Source organism: Bombina bombina, unplaced genomic scaffold (assembly GCF_027579735.1).
Source record: "Bombina bombina isolate aBomBom1 unplaced genomic scaffold, aBomBom1.pri scaffold_2292, whole genome shotgun sequence".
Lineage (NCBI taxonomy): Eukaryota > Metazoa > Chordata > Amphibia > Anura > Bombinatoridae > Bombina > Bombina bombina.
This window is the reverse complement of record NW_026511129.1, coordinates 13,896-35,568: the sequence shown is the minus strand read 5'-3', so window position 1 is coordinate 35,568 and position 21,673 is coordinate 13,896. Positions and strand designations below refer to the sequence as shown.

At 41.6% G+C, this 21,673-nt stretch overlaps 1 protein-coding gene across 1 annotated transcript; it reads left to right on the top strand.

Moving 5' to 3' along the window:
* Nucleotides 1–1,313: 1,313 nt before the first annotated feature.
* Nucleotides 1,314–20,813, top strand: LOC128643624 (histone-lysine N-methyltransferase 2C; the record flags this gene model as incomplete). Its single annotated transcript, XM_053696458.1, has 4 exons — nucleotides 1,314–1,428; nucleotides 2,962–3,134; nucleotides 16,884–17,032; nucleotides 20,273–20,813. Coding segments are annotated over 4 exons (562 nt in total), but the record flags the coding sequence as incomplete, so codon positions are not given.
* Between the last annotated feature and the right edge of the window lie 860 nt (nucleotides 20,814–21,673).

The window sequence follows — 21,673 nt, the reverse complement described above, 5'->3', positions numbered from 1 at the left end:
TCATCCGTGTACTTTAGCTTTGGTATTGGTATCCCATAAGTAATGGATGATCCGTGGACTGGATACACTTAACAAGAGAAAACATAATTTATGCTTACCTGATAAATTTATTTCTCTTGTAGTGTATCCAGTCCACGGCCCGCCCTGTCATTTTAAGGCAGGTCTAAAATTTAATTAAACTACAGTCACCACTGTACCCTATGGTTTCTCCTTTCTCTGTTTGTTTCAGTCGAATGACTGGATATGGCCTGTTGGGAAGGAGAATATCCCATAAGTAATGGATGATCCGTGGACTGGATACACTACAAGAGAAATAAATTTATCAGGTAAGCATAAATTATGTTTTTTGTCGAATCCAAGAACAAAATCTTGATTCCGTGTGAAGGTGCCTAGGAAATGAAAACACTGTCTTATTAGAGTTACGCTTTCCACAAGGAGGAAATGACAAAGATATTATTGCATGATCCGATATCACGATCTGCTGGATTTCCGACTCCAGCTTCCAGATGGATACAGCTTCTGAGACCAGAAAAATATCGATTCGCGAAAAAGTTCTGTGGGCTTTGGACTCACACGTATATTGCAATGTATCAGGATTTTGCACTCTCCAAACATCAACCAGGCTTACTATTCAGTAAATACTAAAGAAACAGAATTTCAGTTTTGCCCATCCCCAGAAGAGAACAGTATGTAACTTAAGTTACCAACATATCCACTCCCTCATTTCCCTGAAGGTAGTGGCTTTATTGAGAGAGTGCTAATTTTGCAAGATAACAAGTAATTTATTTATTTTTTACTTTGATTTTGCATATTTGTTTTTAGGAGCACTATTTCATATCCATGTAATGTGCTTTTAATGGTGTTTAATACTTATTGTTTGCCTTCTGACTGTTATAGAACTGATTAGATAGACATGATGGGGTTTTCAAAGCTTGAGGCCTCAGGGGGAGCCGTTATGTGCAAATACAGAATGGGATCAAGCTAATTCTATAATGAAACTTAAATTACTCTAAGTAATTCCTTTTATTCTCCAGTATAAGATTTTATAGAATATATTCTTGCAACCAAGTGGACATATGTCTGGATGCAAATATATTCAACAAAATCTTAAATTGCATATAAACTAATCACACTTGCCATCAAGTGGGCATCTGTCTGGATTCAGTCTGATTTGTAATGATTATGTTACTCATTTGGATAATCACATGTTTTGTTTTGCTGCTATGTATGTTAGAAAAAATTATTAAAACAGATTCATTTTAATTTTAAATGGGCTGAATCATTTAATTTAAACTGGTGCTTTTCCTTTATAGACACTCTGGAGATGACAACCAGATGCTTGTATGTGATACATGCGATAAAGGCTATCATACGTTTTGTCTACAGCCTGTTATGGACTCTGTACCAACAAATGGCTGGAAATGTAAGGTGAGTTTCATTTACCATAGCAATTCAAAGTACAGACCTTTTTTTTTCCCCTCTCTTCTCATTTCCCTCCCTCTCTCTTCTCATTTCCCTCCCTGCATCATTCAGATTTTAAGATGAAATTGCTCTATACACAGTTGAGGGAACTCATTTGACAAAGTGTATTCCTAGTAGTTGTAGTTATACAAAGATAGGCATACCAATGGACATTGATGGTGGTAAATGGCTGTCAGGTGTCACTTGTAGCTTTATTCAGCAAGCTGCAGAACCTCAGCAAGTACCATAAATAACTTACCACATGGTGTCCAAGAACAGGGGCTCAGGGGCACTTTAGAAGCAAGGTTCTTTTGATCTGCTGCCACCACTAATGTGAGCTGATCATGCAGGAAGTGGAGTCAGCCATATTGGACTTTTTCTTTTTTGCCAACAGAACGTACTAGTATCCTTTAGTCAGACTAATATCTATAGAAACCACTTTATATGATCCTAGAATTTCCATGAATTCTATGTCAGGGATCAGTATTCCATCCCAATTTATTTTTATAAGCTAAGGTTAGCAGATTCTTTCCTGAATGGTTGACAGAAGTTGGTTATTCCAGCACCTTATTCTGTCAAGGAAAACATTTACATCTTCAGCATATTCAAATTGGTGATTTGTTTAACGTGGATAATATAATACAACCCATTATAAATTAATGTCCTTTGATTTTCTTGAATTGCATTTTTTTTCTGCCATGTTTTACGTCTTGTATTTGGAAGTACAGGTTACTACCATATGAGACAGTACAGGAATTATATAGGTACAAAGCTTTGTCAGGTGGCAGTATGGTAGACTGCTAATTTCATTTCTAATACAAGCTAGATATCCACGGTCTGCTTCCACTGAATTTTAACAAGATTTTTCACTACAGTAGCTTTTGATTCCACTGTTTTACATTAAAAAAGTTATAAAGAAGTATTTTATTTTCGGTTTCCATCAATATTTGTTTTGCAGTTTATTCTGTTTTAAATCTTTCCCACCCAACATCTGCATTGCATTGTACTCTTCTCATCTGATAAGATATACATATGCTTGTTCTTGTATTTTGGATTTAGTTTTGATTGATGATTTCCAAGTGTTGTATTCTGCAATATATTTTGTCCCTTTTCATTGTATGCCCTCTGACTGTCTGTAAGCAAAGGGCTTTTGGAAGCAAAGAACAGAGCTAAATTGCCTGCAGGAGATTTTTCCTTTTTTTCATTTTGCAAAGCAATCCAATTTGTGTATCTCCACACAAAGTGAATTGTCAGAAACATTAACCTGATCAGTTCCTAGGGCACAAGAGGAAAGGTGTAATATTTTAGTAGTTAAAGTGATCTTTTAAAGTTACATCAGCTGTTTTCTCCAAATCACTAAACGTACTGTATCAAGTTTATTTCATGGTCATTGTACCCAATTCTACCTTGTACTTTTTAAATGCTTACTGAAGATGGATTAAAAAGTTTATTTTGGTACATGATTTACTGGACTTTTAGCATCCTTTTTTTTTTTTTTAGAACTGCAGAATTTGTGCAGAATGTGGGACGCGAACCAGCAGCCTTTGGCACCTCAACTGTTTAATATGTGACAACTGCTTCCAACAGCAAGATAACTTACCTTGTCCCTTTTGTGAAAAGTCCTTTGAGCCAGACCTGCAGAAAGATATGTTGCATTGTCAACTATGTAAAAGGTAAACATTGATGGTTAAAACGTGTACAATAAAACTTGGAGTTGGATTGAGTTAGAATGTGTTACATTTTGTTAATCTTGCATTAATTAGGCATAAATACTTAGTTTTTTTATGTTATGGATAAATGGACAGTAAAACTCCTATTTTTGAAATAAAAGTGTAGAAGTATATTTACCGACAGTATATAGAAAATAGGTCTTTTACTATAGTCTGTAAGTTATATAGTTAAATATTTCTGTGACAACCAAGAAGATAGTATAACTTGCCCTGCTAATACGTTTCCCCCCCCCCCCCCCCATGTCAAATACATAGCTTAAAGACTGATAAACGTATCCACTGTTAATTTAAAAAAAAAAAGGAAAAAAAAGGTTTTTCTTCCTAAATGGAAAGAGTCCATAGCTGCATTTTATTACTTTTGGGAAATAAGAACCTGGCCGCCAGGAGAAGGCAAAGACACCCCAGCCAAAGGCTTAAATACTCCTCCCACTTCCCTCATCCCCCAGTCATTCTTTGCCTTTCGTCCCAGGAGGTTGGCAGAGAAGTGTTTTGTCTCTTATGGAGGGATAGTACTTTTCGACATGGGACGGGAGTTTTAAGTAATTCTATCAGTATCTCAGTGAGAGCCTGGATGAAAGTTAGAGTCCGGAGATGCAGGGAGAGTCTTTCTGTGAAACCATCCCGACTCATATTAACAGCTCCACAAGCAATCAGCGTTGTCTAACTTCGCTTTGCTGCCTGCTTTCTTCTCTCAATTCAATGGTGGAGGCGCTGCTTCTATTTGTCACACTTGAAGGGCCGTGTTCTTGTTCCACGGCGTAGATTCTGGTAAGATTGTTTCATTTTCAATGTACTGTAACTTATTTGTTTTCCGTAAGGAACTATCTTGCAGGACTTATTAAGTATATTTATAGGGCCTCAGTGAGGCTCCTTTGGTATCTTGGATTAGACGGTTAATATCTCCCAAGGAGGATTATTAAACAGGGTTTTTTTAATCATGTTTTTGTGATTCAACCTGCTTATGTGTAGTGTTAACTGGGCTCTTGGCTTAGAACATAAAGGCCTTTGGAAGTGACGCAACCTTATGGTTGGGCGCGCTTTTTTTTTTTTGGACTGTATGGTTCACCTTTTGACTGGACGTGTTTACGTTCTGGTCTTCCATTTTCTCATTCCTGACCGTGTATCGACTGAAAAATTAGAGTCTGCTTGTGTCTGGTTCTAGGAGGTGGTGAGTGCCCCAGCCATTGTGGGTGTCAGGTGCCGATTAAGTTTTTTCTTGGTCCATATTATTATATTCTTTATCTAGTTATGGAGGATTCCGATGCTGAGACTGTTCAAATTTCAGATTCGACTTGTGAGGAATGCAAATTGGCCCCGTTGACACAGGTCAATCAGTTGTGTTCGATATGCTGTATTAGTGTGCCCTGTTCCTCTGGCTCTGAGAATCAGGGGTCTGCTGAGCCATCCGCCTCTGGGAGTTTTGTCCTCCGAGAGGCGAGTTCCCTACCGCTCCCTCCTACTACACATGTGGGTAACCCAGGTTATGTTTATCCCTCCTTACAGGGCGGCTTGTTTTCACTTTCACATATTTTTGGCGATTATGCATCTGCAAAGTCCAGACGTTTATTTGCGTTTGTGCTCGTGCCCGATCGTCCCGGGTCTACCGGCTTTGGGTGGGCCTATACAGTTCCCTGTGGGTGTACCTGTCCCTGAGTGTGTGTCTTTCGTTACAGAATAGTGCATCTTCACGTTTTACTCAGACATATCTTTGAGTTGTGAAGACAAAAACAAGAGAGCGCTCTCTTGTTTTTGTCTTCACTTCTTAGATTTCCCGATCCACCACCGGTTTCAAGAGGAGCTGCCTTACTTTGAACATTTTCACCTATTGTGGATGTCCACATATATTATTTTTCGAACAATTTCTGATTAGCACTTAATCACATACACAGTGCATCCAGGTTGTATTATTGGTTACATTGTTTTTGCATAATTGTATCGTTTCTCTTATTTGTATTTTTTGCACAGTGTATTTCTATTTGGCAGTACGATTTTTGACATATTGTATTTTCACTATATTTATTATTTTTTAGTTTCACATTTCGTGCATTGAATCCTCTTTTTCCAGGCGCACCCTATTTATATGCTCCTTGCATATATTTCTTTTGCATGATGTACCGAGTCCACGGATTCATCCTTACTTGTGGGATATTATCCTTCCTAACAGGAAGTGGCAAAGAGAGCACCACAGCAGAGCTGTCTATATAGTTCCCCCCTTAACACCACCCTCCAGTCATTCTCTTTGCCGGCTCTAAGCAGGAAGGGTAAAGTGAAAGAGGTGTTAAACTGTTAGTTTTATTTTATCTACAATCAAGAGTTTGTTATTTTTAAATGGTACCGGTGTTGTACTATTTGCTCTTAGGCAGGACATAGATGAAGATTTCTGCCTGGAGGATGATGATCTTAGCATTTGTAACTAAAGTCCACTGCTGTTCCCACAGAAGCTGAGGAGTACAGGAAAACTTCAGTGTGAGGAACGGTTTCTTGCATTCTTACAGCAATGAGGTATGTTCAGTCCTTTTTTCTGCAGAAACTTGGATAACTACAGAAAGGCTGACATTATCCCCATTAGGGGAAGGGTAAGCAGTAATCCTAGTATTAGAAGGGGTATTACTAGCTTGCATATAGGGCTAATCTTATGGGAACTCAGTTTATATGTTATATTGAAACAAATGTTTGTGTGTCTGGGAGTACTGTGTTTATTTTATTTGGGACTTCTGTTTGGAGGGTTCACTTGGCTTATTTGGGCTTTTTTATAACCCACATGGCTCAAAGTTCGTTTTGTAAATTTGTGAGGGGCGGGGCCTATTTTCGCACTTCAGTTGCGCGAAAATAGGCAAGCAGCAAGCTACAACAGAAGGGTCCTGGAGCACTTCTAAGGGCCTAATCGAAGCTTTCTTTCCACATTCTTGATCTTTGAGGGCAGGTAGGTGCCACAGCAGAGCTGTGGCAGGGTACTGACAAGGGTTTTACCAGGTTTTTAACACTTTTTGATCCGGTTTTCTCATTTAAGGGTTAATTACCTTAATATTTGTGGTGCAATCTTACTAAAGCTTGAGAGGTATACTGTAAAAATTTTGGAAAGTTTGGAGTAATTTTAAGCAGTTTTGCAGTTTGCGTATACCTTTTTTTCTCTTAAAGGCACAGTACCGTTTTTGAAAATTGTGTTTTTTCCATTAAATAAAGTGTTTTCCAAGCTTGCTTGTCTCATTACTAGCCTGTTCAACATGTCTGACATTGAGGAAACTCATTGCTCAATTTGTTTAGAAGCCATTGTGGAACCCCCTCTCAGAATGTGTCCCACTTGTACTGATATGTCTATAAATTGCAAACAGCATATTTTGACTTATAAGGGTTTGGCATTAGATGATTCTCAGACAGAAGGAAATCAGGTTTTGCCATCTAGTTCTCCCCAAGTGTTACAACCAGTAACGCCTGCACAAGCGACGCGAAGTACTTCTAGTGCGTCTAAATTTTTCACCTTGCAAGATATGGCCTCAGTTATAAATACTACCCTCAGAGGTTTTAAATAAATTGCCAGGGTTGCAAGGGAAGCGCAGTAGCTCTGGGTTAAGAACAAATGCTGAGCCTTCTGACGCTTTAGTAGCCGTATCCGATATTCCCTCACAATGTTCTGAGGTAGGGATGAGGGATTTGCTATCTGAGGGAGAGATTTCAGATTCAGGAAAGATGTTCCCTCAGACAGATTCAGATATGACGGCATTTAAATTTAAGCTAGAGCACCTCCGCTTATTGCTCAGGGAGGTTTTAGCGACTCTGGATGATTGTGACCCTATTGTAGTTCCAGAGAAATTGTGTAAAATGGACAAATATTTAGAGGTTCCTGTTTACACTGATGTTTTTCCGGTCCCTAAGAGGATTTCGGACATTGTTACTAAGGAGTGGGATAGACCAGGTATTCCCTTCGCTCCCCCTCCTGTTTTTAAGAAAATGTTTCCCATATCTGACACCATAAAGGACTCATGGCAGACGGTCCCTAAGGTGGAGGGAGCTATTTCTACTCTAGCTAAGCGTACAACTATACCTATTGAAGACAGTTGTGCTTTCATTGATCCTATGGATAAAAAATTAGAGCTTCTCCTAAAGAAAATTTTTGTTCATCAAGGTTTTCTTCTTCAACCTATTGCGTGCATTGTTCCTGTAACCACTGCAGCTGCCTTTTGGTTTGACTCTCTAGAAGAGGCTCTTCAGATGGAGACCCCACTAGATGATATTCTGGACAGAATTAAGGCTCTTAAGTTAGCTAATTCTTTTGTTACAGACGCTGCTTTTCATCTTGCTAAATTAGCGGCAAAGAATTCAGGTTTTGCCATTTTAGCGCGTAGAGCGTTATGGCTTAAGTCCTGGTCGGCTGATGTGTCATCTAAATCTAAGCTTTTGACCATCCCTTTCAAAGGTAAGACCCTCTTCGGGCCTGCTCTGAAAGAGATAATTTCAGACATCACTGGAGGGAATGGTCATGCCCTCCATCAAGATAAGTCAAATAAGACAAGGACGAAAAAAAAATTTTTTCGTTCCTTTCGAAACTTCAAGGGTGGTCCCGCTTCTTCTTCCCCTGCTGCAAAGCAAGAGGGGAACTTTGCTCAATCCAAGCTAACCTGGAGACCTAATCAGGCTTGGAACAAGGGTAAACAGGCCAAAAAGCCTGCTGCTGCCACTAAGACACCATGAAGGGATAGCCCCCGATCCGGGACTGGATCTAGTAGGGGGCAGACTCTCTCTCTCTTTGCTCAGGCCTGGGCAAGAGATGTTCAGGATTCCTGGGCAGTAGAAATTGTAACCCAGGCATACCTTCTAGATTTCAAGGATTCTCCTCCAAGGGGGAGGTTCCATCTTTCTCAATTGTCTGTAAACCCGACAAAAAGAGAGGCGTTCTTATGCTGTGTAGAAGACCTTTTTACCATGGGAGTGATCTGCCCAGTCCCAAAAGCAGAGCAGGGGCAGCGGTTCTACTCCAATCTGTTTGTGGTTCCCAAGAAAGAGGGAACTTTCAGACCAATTCTAGATCTCAAGATCCTAAACCAATTCCTAAGAGTCCCATCTTTCAAGATTGAGACCATTCGGACTATCTTACCATTGATCCAGGAGGGTCAATATATGGCTACCGTGGACTTAAAGGATGCATATCTACACATTCCTATCCACAAAGATCATCACCAGTTCCTCAGGTTCGCCTTTCTGGACAAGCATTATCAGTTTGTGGCTCTTCCCTTCGGGTTGGCCACGGCGCCACATATCTTCACAAAGGTGCTAGGGTCCCTTCTGGCGGTTTTAAGGCCGTGGGGCATAGCAGTGGCGCCTTATCTAGACGACATTCTAATTCAAGCGTCGACTTTCCAACTAGCCAAGTCCCACACGGACTTAGTGTTGGCTTTTCTAAGATCTCACGGGTGGAAGGTGAACGTAAAAAAGAGTTCTCTTTCCCCCCTCACAAGGGTTTCATTTCTAGGGACTCTGATAGACTCGGTGGACATGAAAATATTTCTGACGGAGGTCAGGAAATCAAAGATTTTGTCCACCTGCCGAGCTCTTCATTCCATTCCTCTGCAGTCAGTGGCTCAGTGTATGGAGGTCATCGGTCTAATGGTAGCGGCAATGGACATAGTTCCGTTTGCTCGCTTGCATCTCAGACCACTGCAACTATGCATGCTCAATCAGTGGAATGGGGATTATGCAGATTTATCTCCTCAGACAAATCTGGATCAAGTGACCAGAGACTCTTTTCTTTGGTGGTTGTCACAGGATCATCTGTCCCAGGGAATGTGTTTCCGCAAGCCAGATTGGGTTATAGTGACGACAGACGCCAGCCTTCTGGGCTGGGGTGCAGTCTGGAATTCCCTGAAAGCACAGGGTTTGTGGACTCGGGAGGAGGCTCTCCTACGATAAATATTCTGGAATTAAGAGCGATATTCAATGCTCTCCAGGCATAGCCTAAGCTGGCTTCGGCCAGATTCATCAGGTTTCAGTCGGACAACATCACGACTGTGGCTTATATCAATCATCAGGGCGGAACAAAGAGTTCCTTGGCAATGAAAGAGGTCTCAAGGATAATCCAATGGGCAGAGGATCACTCTTGCCATCTGTCAGCGATCTATATCCCAGGGGTAGAGAACTGGGAGGCAGATTTTCTAAGTTGTCAGACTTTTCATCCGGGGCAGTGGGAACTCCATCCGGAGGTGTTTGCTCAACTGGTTTGGCTATGGGTCACACCAGAATTGGATCTGAAGCGTCTCGTCAGAACGCCAAACTTCCTCGTTACGGATCCAGGTCAAGGGATCCTCAGGCAATACTGATAGATGCTCTAGCAGTACCCTGGCCGTTCAACCTGGCTTATGTGTTTCCACCATTTCCTCTCCTTCCTCGTTTGTTTGCCAGAATCAAACAGGATAGAGCTTTGGTGATCTTGATAGCTCCTGCGTTGCCATGCAGGACTTGGTATGCAGACCTAGTGGACATGTCATCTCTGCCACCATGGACTCTCCCACTGAGACGGGACCTTCTCATTCAAGGTCCATTCCAGCATCCAAATCTAATTTCTCTGCAACTGACTGCTTGGAGATTGAACGCTTGATTCTATCAAACGCGGTTTCTCTGAGTCGATCATAGATACCTTGATTCAGGCTCGAAAGCCTGTTACCAGGAAAATTTATCATAAGATATGGCGTAAATATCCTTTTTGGTGCAAATCCAAAAGATACTCCTGGAGTAAAATCAGGATTCCTAGGATTTTGTCTTTTCTCCAAGAGGGTTTGGAGGAAGGATTGTCACCTAGTTCCCTAAAAGGACAGATATCTGCTCTGTCTATTCTGTTGCACAAGCGTCTGGCAGATGTTCCAGACGTTCAGGCTTTTTGTCAGGCTTTAGCTAGAATTAAGCCTGTGTTTAAACCTGTTGCTCCGCCATGGACTTTGAATTTAGTTCTTAAGGTTCTTCAAGGGGTTCCGTTTGAACCTATGCATTCCATAGATATTAAGCTTCTATCTTGGAAAGTTTTGTTCCTAGTTGCTATCTCTTCAGCTCGAAGAGTTTCTGAACTATCTGCTTTACAATGTGATTCGCCTTATCTTGTTTTCCATGCTGATAAGGTAGTTTTGCGTACCAAGCCTGGGTTCCTACCTAAGGTTGTTACTAACAGGAATATCAATCAGGAAATTGTTGTTCCTTCTCTGTGTCCTAATCCTCCTCCTTCTTTGAAGGAACGTCTGTTGCACAACTTGGACGTGTTTCGTGCTTTGAAATTTTATTTGCAAGCAACCAAAGATTTTCGTCAAACATCTTCTTTGTTGTCTATTCTGGAAAGCGTAGGGGTCAAAAGGCTTCGGCGACTTCTCTTTCCTTTTGGCTGAAAAGCATAATCCGTTTGGCTTATGAGACTGCTGGACAGCAGCCTCCTGAAAGGATTACAGCTAATTCTACTAGAGCGGTAGCTTCTACATGGGCTTTTAAAAATGATGCTTTTGTTGAACGGATTTGTAAGGCTGCGACTTGGTCTTCGCTCCATACCTTTTCAAAATTTTACAAATTTGATACTTTTGCTTCTTCGGAGGCTGTTTTGGGGAGAAAGGTTTTGCAAGCAGTGATGCCTTCTGTTTAGGTTCCTGTCTTGTCCCTCCCTTCATCCGTGTCCTAAAGCTTTGGTATTGGTATCCCACAAGTAAGGATGAATCCGTGGACTCGGTACATCATGCAAAAGAAAACAAAATTTATGCTTACCTGATCAATTTCTTTCTTTTGCGATGTACCGAGTCCACGGCCCGCCCTGTCTAGACAAGGTGGTATTTTTTGTTAAAAACTTCAGTCACCTCTGCACCTTATAGTTTCTCCTTTTTCTTCCTTGGCCTTTGGTCGAATGACTGGGGGGTGGAGTTAAGGGGGGAACTATATAGACAACTCTGCTGTGGTGCTTTCTTTGCCACTTCCTGTTAGGAAGGATAATATCCCACAGGTAAGGATGAATCTGTGGACTCGGTACATCGCAAAAGAACGAAATGTATCAGGTAAGCATAAATTTAGTTTTTTCATGTCTTTGAGTTATTAGAGGTTCCTATCCTTAACGGATACGGGAGTCCGCAGTCTTCTACTTTGAATGGCTCACCTCATTAGACATGAGGGAATGGTGTAATTTCCAAATTGTCTGATAATTTGAGATCTTTCCCAGTTTTTGGTTGGAAGATCAGGGTTCCATTTGGCTGGTCCTGTGGTTATGCCTGTTTTTTTCATGGGCGTTAACCTACGGGTTGCCTTATATTTTCTTTTATTCGGTTAGGATGTCTTTTACTTTCGATTATGTGTTTCCTTCGGGAACTTCTGGTATCGATTCTCTCTGGTTGCTTCTTAGGAAGTTTAAGGGACACTTTGGTCCTAGGTTTGTCTGTTTTACCTTCCCCCTCTGAGGGAGGATTTAGCCAACTTGACAGTTATGACCCCAGCTGTGGCTGGTCCTGCTAGGATTCAGATCTTCTGTCCTGTGGCTTATTTAGACATGTGGCGCCTGTTCTTCCTGGCTGGTCCGGTGGGGCGCTCGCATTATTTGTGGGTTTTCTTGTTTTTCTTAGACACTCTAAAAGGATCCATATGGCTGGGAGGATTGTGTCAGTCCGTATTCAGCATTCAATATGGTGACCGGGTGAGTGGAGTACCGCTGCGTCACTCTCTTTGCTCCAATTTCCTCGGGGCCTTGAGTTTCTTTCCTCTCTTGGGAGGATTGGGGGCTTAGCGCCTCCTTACAGTTTTGAGTGGCTTGGCCTTCTGAGGCTCTGGAATTGTCCTTGGACTTGTTCCTACTGTGGTTCTCTCCTTGAGACCTTTCAGACTTTATCCGTTCCTCGGGTTCCTTAGGGAGACCTGATTCCCTTCGGGAGTTGGTTCCTTTGTAGGGACATGGGCAGTGTGGTCTTTTTGAGCTCTGTTTAGGGTTTCTTCCCTGGAGCTGGGGGATGCTCCGCATCCTTAATTTCATCTTCTCCTCTGATTTTTTTTGGGGGGTGAGGTGGAGACTAGCTTGTTCGAGTGACTTTGTCCTCGAGGTATCCCCTTGTTCTTGGCAGTAGTGTGGCTATTGCGCCTAGGGCTCTAGTGATCTTGTTCGGTCTTGCTTTTTTAGTTCCTTGGAGCATTGGACTCCAGCAAGGGGTAGTCTCGTCTTCTGGTCGGAACTTGTGAGTTTTTCCCGTTGTTCATTTTACATTGGACATTGTATGGTATCTCCCGGGGGTCTGATTTTTATATCAGATGGGGGATTTCAGTTTCTGGGTTCTTGTTTATTTGGGGGCTCGGACTTCTCCTCACTCTGGTTCTTCCGGTAGCTGAGGTTTTTCTCACCGTTTCCTTTGTGACTTCTGTTGCGGGTTGTACCGGACTGTTAGGAATGAGAGCTGGTCCAGGGTTCCCCATTTCCAGGAAACTTGAGCGGTGTCCTTTGGTTGGGCTAGTTGAACTAGTTCTGTTGACCAGGTTTTTCTGGGTGCCGATGCCCCCTGGGTTTGCCTTTCGCCTTGATCGGTTTCCCTTGGTCGGCTTGCTGAAAGAGTGTGATGGCTCCGCTGCTCTGCAAGCAAAGGGGTTCGCCTATGGCTGTGTCCTGGGGACAGGTGCTCTGTCCTTCCAGCCCGTTTGCCAGCCCACCTTGGTCTTGGGGCGGGGGGCTTATATCCTTCTTTCGGAAGTGAAGTGTGGTCCCTTTCTTAGGACTTCTGCTGGCTTCATGAGGTTAGGACAGACGAGTTAACCTATTTCAGAGAGGTACGCTCTCTGGGTGGTTCTGTCCATTTGGAGAGTTGCTGGCTCTGCCTTGAGTCTATGTTGGGCCCTTAGCTAGATCTCTAGGTCTACGGCATTGTGGACGGTCTCCATGTGTTATTTCGGGTTGGCACCCAAGCACTATTGTAATGGATGTGCCATTTTTGCCGCTTGTTGTTTGAGCCTGGGGTTTTTCTGGTCCCCTGGTTTCAAACCTGCGGATGCTTGGGCTGGTCTCTCCTTTTTATTTTCGAAACCTATGTGTAGGTCTGGCAGTTTCGGTTGCCTAGAGTGTGCCTTCTGTAGTGGAGGTTTAGCACTCTACATTTTGGTAGGCGCTTTTAGCGAGTATTTCTTCTGTGTCAACCTGATGATGGCTGCGTATTCTTGACTCAGGTGTTTACCTTCGTCTGGGTCTGCTACATATAATTTTGCCTGAATTCCACAGGGTTCTGAGTTCAGATGATGTTTGGTCTCTGTTTTCATTTGTTCTAAGGCGCTGGTTGACTTGCTGCCTGGCAAGTGAAGAGTTGCTCTTTGAAATCAGCTACAGCTGTTTGCACCTTGATCGAGTGCTAGCTAGCTGTTCCAATCCTTGCAGGATGTTGGGAGACCTTTTTCTCTATTCTGCTACCGTTTCTAAACCTCGTGGTTTCTATTTGGATTGGGCATTGCCTCCCCTTGTTGTCAGGACCCATTTAGGTCTTGCAAGCTTGGTTTGATGGGTTTTTTTTTTTTTACGGAGTTTGTGGTGGTAACCTTTCGGTTCCCATTTGGTTCTTACTTGCCTTATTCCTTTGGGAGTTTTGGCGTGGGTTCCCTTCGCTAGTAAAGCGTGTGTGGTAGGGGACCGACTGTTGTGCGACTATGTCTCCTAGAGGACTGTTGGCTCAGTTGAGTCTGATGTTGCGGTCTCTAGCGTCTCTAGCTAGGCTTCCGGGCTATCTGCAGGTCAGTGTCCTTGGGGCCTTTTCCATATTTGTTTTCTCAGCTTCGGACAAAGCAGGGTTTTTCGTTGGGTATGGGTTTCAGGCCTGGTACCCTCAGCATGGGCAGCCTATTCTTCCCTCCCGTTTTGGCATTGTGTCCTCTATAGCTTGGGTATTGTTTTCCCAAAAGTAATGAATGCAGCTGTGGACTTTTAAGAAGAAAAACATAAATTATTCTTCTGGCACCTTTTCACCCAGATATTTCTTCTTGCTCAAGTGTTTTTGGCCTCGAGGTATCCCCTTGCTTGTGGTCCTGTGGCTGTTTGAGCGTCTATAGGCGCTAGTTTCGTTGTTTGACTTTTCATGCCTTAGCTCCTTTGGAGCTTTGGACTTCGGCAAGAGGTGGTCTCTTCCTTGGGTCGGGACTTGCGAGTTATTCTCATTATCCGGGTTGATCTGGATATTGCATTGATATCTCCCTGTAGGTCTGTTTTTTTTAATCAGACGGGGTGTTAAGTTCTCGGTTATTGTTTGTTTAAACAATTGGGGGCTCCAACCTATCTTCACCCTGGTGCTTCCGGTTGCTGAGGCTTCGCTCAGCGTTTTCCCTTGTGGATCCCGTTGCGGGTGTTACCGGACTTTTAGGCTCTAGGGTTGGTTCGGGCTTCTCCAGTTCCAGGGAACTTGGGCTAGGACCTTTATTCTGACTATTTGACCTGGTCATGGTTGGCCAAGTTTTCTGAGTGCCGATGCTCACTGGGCTTGACTTACGACTTATGGTCGGTTTCTCTCGGTCAGCTTGCTGTGGTAACCTTATGGATTCACTGCTCTGCAAGGGAATGGGTTTGCAGTGTCACTGCTACAACTATTGCACATTGGATGTGTGTTAGCAAGCAACATTTTCAGGGGGATTTCTTCCATGTTCATTTGCGTTGGAGATTTATTCTCTCCTTTAGCCTGTGGCTCCGTGTCTTGGGGGCAGGTGCTCTGCCTTTCTGGCACCATTCCTTTTCTTAGGGTGGGGGCTTATTCTTATGGAGGTGTGATCCCTTTTTTAGGGCTTCTAATGGATTCAGGAGGTTGGAACTGAGCGTTAACCTTTCAGAGAGGGGTATTCTCTCTGGGTTGTGACGTTCCATCTGGAGTCTTGCTGGCTCCATGTCGAGACTATGTTCCTTTGGGTCTATGGCCTTGTCGTCTGTTCCTAAGGAGTCGGGTTGGCACCCATGCTCTGTTGGGCTGGCTGTGGCCATTCTTCAGCTCGTTTTTGAGCTGGTGTTGGGGTTCTTCTGTTCCCCTGTTTCAGACCTACCCATGCTTGGGCTGGCCCGGCTGGGAGTGGGTTCTGAGATGCGTTGTCAACTTCAGGATCTAGGTTGGCATAGTGGCTAGCTCCCTGGATTTGCAAGCAGAAGGTCCAGGGTTCCAATCCACCTTCTAGTTCTGGTTGTAACTTCTCATTCTTGGGGGTGCAGTGGGCCTCATTGAGGATAGGTGCTTCCCCCTTTTGGAGACCTATGTGTAGGTCTGGCGGCTTAGATTGCCTAGAGTGTGCTCTCTGTGAGTTGGTTTTTTTTTTGCAATCTGTTCTCTTGCTGGCCGCTTTTTACTTCTCAGCAAGTATTCTGTGTCATCCTGATGATGGCTGTGTGTTCTTGACTCAGGGTTTTTCGTCTGGGTCACATTTTTTGTGTCGGAATACTTTAGTATTCTACGTTCTGACAATGTGAGGACTCCGTATTCAGTTGTCTTTCGGTACTTTGCACGATGTTGAGAGAAAAGTTTCTCTGTTCCAATGCCCGGTTCTAAACCTCTGGGTCTGCTTGGTCTGGGCGTAGCCTTCCTTTGTCAGGACACATTTTGGGTCTTTGTGAGCTGGGCTCGCTATTGGGGGTTTTCCTTCTATGAATTTTGTGGTGACCTTTCGGTTTCCCTTCGGTTCTTCCTTGCCCTATCACTTTGGGAGTTTAGGCTGGTGTTCCCTTCGTTAGTGAGTGGTGAGGTACCGACGGTGTCTCCTGGAGGACTGTTGGCTCAGTTGAGTCTGATTTTGCGGTCTCTAGCTAGGCTTCTGGACTATCTGCGGGTCAGTGTCCTTGGGGCTTTTTCCTTTTCAACGTTTTCTCGGCTTCGGACAAAGCAGGGTTTTTGTTGGGTAGTGGTTCAGGCTTGGTTCCCTCAGAATGGGCCGCCTATTGTTCCTTCCCATCTTGGCATTCAGTGTCCTCTGTGGCTTGGGTATTGTTTTCCCAAAAGTAATGAATGCAGCTGTGGACTCTTTCTATTTAAGAAGAAAAACTTTAATTATGCTTACCTGATAATTTTCTTTTTTTCTGATGGAAAGAGTCCACAGCTTCCCACCCGTGTTTTTTATGTGGGGCGTTGTTATTCTTCTGGCACCTTTTCACCCTGATATTTCTTCTACTGTTCCTTGTTACTCGGCAGAATGACTGGGGGATGAGAGAAGTGGGAGGAGTATTTAAGCTTTTGGCTGGGTTGTCTTTGCCTCCACCTGGTGGCCAGGTTCTTAATTCTTAAAAGTAATGAATGCAGCTGTGGACTCTTTTCATCAGAAGAAAAGAAAATTATCAGGTAAGCATAATTTATGTTTTGTGAATGCTTCTGGTATTTAATGTATTAAAAAAACAACTCAAACATATTTTTACAGGATGTGTATTTTTTTTTACTTTCGTTTTGGCAATAAGCCAATAAATTGATTTGATTGTATGTAGCACTTGTCATATTTTTTTTGTGTGATGTATTTAATGCCTACTACTCCATTTTAATTCCAGCCATGTATACTTTTATAAACTTTTCACATTTTTGCCTTTCTGTTTACTGCCTACTTTATGTGTTAGGTTGAGAAAAGCTACCTAAATTTGTGTTTGCAGGAATGTCTACCATATTCTGTATTTTAATACTTGGTGATTTTGTGTTGGCGATATCTCTTGGTCACTTTTCTACATTATTCTTTATATCTTTAAAAATATAGGTTTTTATTTTTTAGGTGGATTCATCTAGACTGTGAAAAATGTACAGATTATATTGATGATCATTTAAAAGATGACTATATATGCACTATGTGTAAGCATGTTGACCTGGAAGAAGACCAGGGAGAACAGTGTGTTGCGATGGAGGTTAAAGAATCAGACTCAAGTAATTATGCTGCTAAGGCTTCATCTCACTCTCAGTTCTGTGTGTGTGTGTGTGTGTGTGTGTGTGTGTGTCTACATCTTGCAAAAAAAACATTTAATTTAAAATGTTTTTTTTTTTTAAAAAGTTCTGTTTTTTTCTCAATTGGTAATGGTTTGCCACCATGTTGGAACCTAGGTTTTACCTTAATCTATCTCTTCTGCTGAGGACTATTGCAGACAGATATAAGACGGACAATAAAAGAGAGTGTGCAAACAGGGCTGTGTTCAAACTGTTTCTTTCTAAAGTGGTGATACAGATGATTTCACACATGTAAGGATTTTCATGGATTATCATAACCAAGAAAGAAAGTAATTTATCAGGTTAGAATAAATTGTGTTTTTTATAGTTACTTTAACAATCCTATATTCCCTGCAGGTTTCATTATTTTTTTTATTGCCTCTTTTATATCTGTCTCTAATTGTCCTCAGCTGAAGAGATAGATAAGGGGACACAGGATCCAGCAGTGCCCATTACTTTGTAGAAACTGAAGCTTTACAGTTATATCATTAATATTAATTTATATATATATATTAGGGATGCACCGAAATGAAAATTCTTAACTGAAACCGAAAATTCAGGATGCACTTTGCTGAAAACCGAAAATGAAATTTAAAAAAAAAAATGGTTTTGAAATATTTTTTTGACTTTTTTCTACAATTTTATTTATAATATTAGAGATTAATGAATCTGAAATTAAAAACTACAAGCCAATAAATAAATAATGACATCTGTTTATTTTGTTTAATTATTTATTTAGTCCAATTGACATTTTACTTACAGACTCAGACATTTCTGGCATAACTGTAAGTTATAACTATTGTTTTATTAAACTTTTTAATTGCAAAATGTAGAGCTGCAAATTCTCCTTAGTTTTCTACAAGATACACAGGCATTACTCAAAGCTGTCACTTGTGAGGTCTTCTGAAGGCAGCTTTGGATCATTCTGGGTAAAATTATTAATTTTACCCAGAATGATTCAATGATCCAAAGCTGTCTTCAGAAGACCTCACAAGTGACAGCTTTGAGTAATGCCTGTGTATCTTGTAGAGAACTAAGGAGAATGTGCAGCTGATCTTACACTTTGCAATTAAAAAGATTAATAATCAATATAGTTATGCCCAGAATGTCTGCAAGAGGTGCACCTGTCCTTCACAGTTCAGTCTATCAGTTCATGGATGACTGTAATGCACAGGGGAAAGCTCATTCATCATTATTAGTAACAGTAGTAGCCACCCCACATTTGATGATTTGTGATTTTGTGTGTCATAAAAGATCAAAGGACTCCCTCACATTTCAATCTATCAGTGTGGATGTAATGCACAGGCCAGGGAATCAAAGCTCAGAAGTAACAGTAGCCCCATTTGTGTGCCATAATGAGACACAAACTGGACTACTGTTACTTCTGAGCATTGATTCCCCTGTGCATTACATCCATAGACTGAACTGCGGTAAATAACGCCATTTTAATTCCTAACTTCCTAAGTTACCACTTCTTCTACTTCTTACCAGTGCACGCACCCTCTGCTAAACATAAGTAACATGTACCAACATGTGACTATGCACACTTAGAAGACGTTAGGCGCACTGAGTGTTCCAGGATGCCGATGAACTTCCCGGTGCGATAGACGTGCTGCGCGAGGGCTCCAGAGTTGCTAATGGGTATGGTTGCGAAAAAAGCCGCTACTGAGCAATAGTGAAAAACACACTTTATTCCAAAAAATTAATTTTTATTTTTTGGAATAAAGTATGTTTTTCACTATTGCTCAGTAGCGGATTTTTGCCTACGGACAAGCGGTTTGTCCTCTGCTTTATTTAGCCTGCTCCACGCCACCTCTTTTTGGCTCAGACCTACCTCCTCTCACACACGCCGGATCACACGCGCAAGGGCTCCAGAGATGTTAATGGGTATGGCTCAGACCTCCCTCCTCTCACACACGCCAGGGCTCCAGAGATGTTAATGGGTATGGCTCAGACCTCCCTCCTCTCACACACGCCGGATATCGCGGGGGCATTTACACCACGTCCACATGATTTGTGCTGACTCTGCTGAGGCAATTCTCCCTCCTCTCACACACGCCGGATATCGCGGGGGCATTTACACCACATCCACATATGATTTGTGCTGACTCTGCTGAGGCATGTTGAAGCTCAATAATTTTCAGCCGCTTTGCTCTCTTTCGGCCGAAATGGAATAGGGCCATTTTCGGCCGAAAATTTTGGTGGCCGAAATTTCGGTGCATCACTAATATATATATATATATATATTTATTTATAATGTCCCTGAAGGCTCACTCTCACAAATAAAAACTCTACAGGACCAGGGTGCAATCTTCAATATCAACAGTAAAACCAACAGGATGCACTCTCTGGATTTAAACAATCCCAAACTTTATATATATATATTTAATTTTTAATGTTTAATATCTTTTGATGCAGTTTGGTTGGATTTAATTTAAAATGTTGTCTTTTTAACTTTTTCTGTATTAAAGGGACAGTCTACACCTTAGTTATCTTAAAGTCTTAGTTTAGATTAAGCTGCAAATATCCTCCTGCACCCTTTCTATATCATGCAGCAGGAACAGTATAAAAAGTTATTTTAAAATTAATATTGTTTCTAGTCACTTTGAAATGGCTGCCAAGCTCTGCCCACGGATGACATCACGATCTGGGCTGCATTAAAAGGACACTGAACCCAATTTTTTTTTTCTTTCGTGATTCAGATAGAGCATGCAATTTTAAGCAACTTTCTAATTTACTTCTATTATAATTTTTTCTTCATTCTCTTGTTATGTTTATTTGAAAAAGAAGGCATCTAAGCTTTTTTTTTTTTTTTTATTTAGTACTCTGGACAGCATTTTTTATTGGTGGATGAATTTATCCACCAATCAGCAAGGACAACCCAGGTTGTTCACCAAAAATGGGCTGGCATCTACACTTACATTCTTGCATTTCAAATAAAGATACCAAGAGAATAAAGAAAATTTGATATTAGGAGTAAATTAGAAAGTTGCTTAAAATGTCATGCTCTATCTGAATCACAAAAGCAAAAAATTGGGTTCAGTATTCCTTTTAAAGGCTTCACTAGTTACAAAAGAATCACTAAATGGATTCAACAGACTGTCAATGTCAAGTTATACTTTAAAATGACTAAGGTGTAGACTGTCCCTTTAAGTACCCTATTTTAGCTGTTTATTTCTCCAGTTTGCACAGAGGAGATGGAGGTAGATACAGATGGGAAAATTGCATTTGAAGAAGCACTTATTCACAAAAATATTGTTCCAGAAGCATCAGCTCTTCCTATCAACCAAGGTAAACTTTTATTCTAATCAAGAGTATAACAGTATTTGCTAAATTAGTAGATATTTAGAAATATCTTATATTACAGTAGAGGCCTCTTTGTCATCTAATGGAGACCCACCCACATCCCAGCTAATTTACAGGAACAAAGTATCACTTCTTTATAAAGAACTATTTTGGTTCTCTTTCTTCATTATTTTTCTTCTTATGCACAGGACAGATTTAGTGGACAGAAGGTTTTCATGGTTTATTAGTAGCAGGGACTAGACTCATGCCAATTAAGTATTCTAAGGGCAATTCACCAGCGCAAACATCATAATACAGTCTAGGATACTTTCTAAGACATATCACAATAGACCTTAAGGGCCATAATAGTAAAAAGAAATTACATGCTGTAACAAATTAGAACATGTGATTTTTCATTTAGTATAGCCCTTTAAGACAGACATCCTCAGCATACTCGTTAGAATGAGAAATTTATATTTCTTTCATAAGGCGGTGAGAGTCCAGGAGCTATTACTCCTGTGACTCAACTCATGGTCACTCGGAGGAGCAAAGGTTCTCAAAACTCCAAGAGCACTTCATCCCTTCCACCTCTGTTATAATAGTCTTATCTTTGCCTCCCAGGATCAAAGTGAAGAATTGAGGTGCTCCATACTCTTTGTTGCAAGGGGTCCTCAAACTGATTTGAGGCCTCTGTTCCCCCTCAGAGAGCTGCTACTGAGAAACAATAGGGAGATTGGAAAATTGGGTTGTGACACAATTACTCCCAGAGAGGAATCGGTCCCAAACCTGCCACAGTTGTCACGGCGACCAATCCGCTAACTTCCTCCTGTTGTGTCATCGATATACTCCACACTTAGATCCTCTGCTTTAATGTTCTCAGCACTGTATCGACTCTCTACTGACAGCTTTGGGTAAGCACGGTAGAGTAGGTGCATCTAAATCATGCACTCACATAGCCCACAGGCTATTAGCAGGTACATCTTACATGTGGTACATCATAGCCAGAACACATTATATTAGACACTACTACTTTAAACTCTAGGCCTTTATTATTTAGTCTAACAGTTTCTGGGGCTCAAAGAACTCTCATAGCGTATTATTTAAATTTCTTTCATGTAATTGGCAAGAGTCCATGAGCTAGTGACGTATGGGATATACAATCCTATCAGGAAGGGCAAAGTTTCCCAAACCTTTATATACCTTTGCTTTATATGTTGTTTTTTCTTTTACATTCTGCAAGATGTCTCAATCTGATCCTGCCTCAGAAGTATCTGCTGGAACTTTGCTGCCTGACATCGG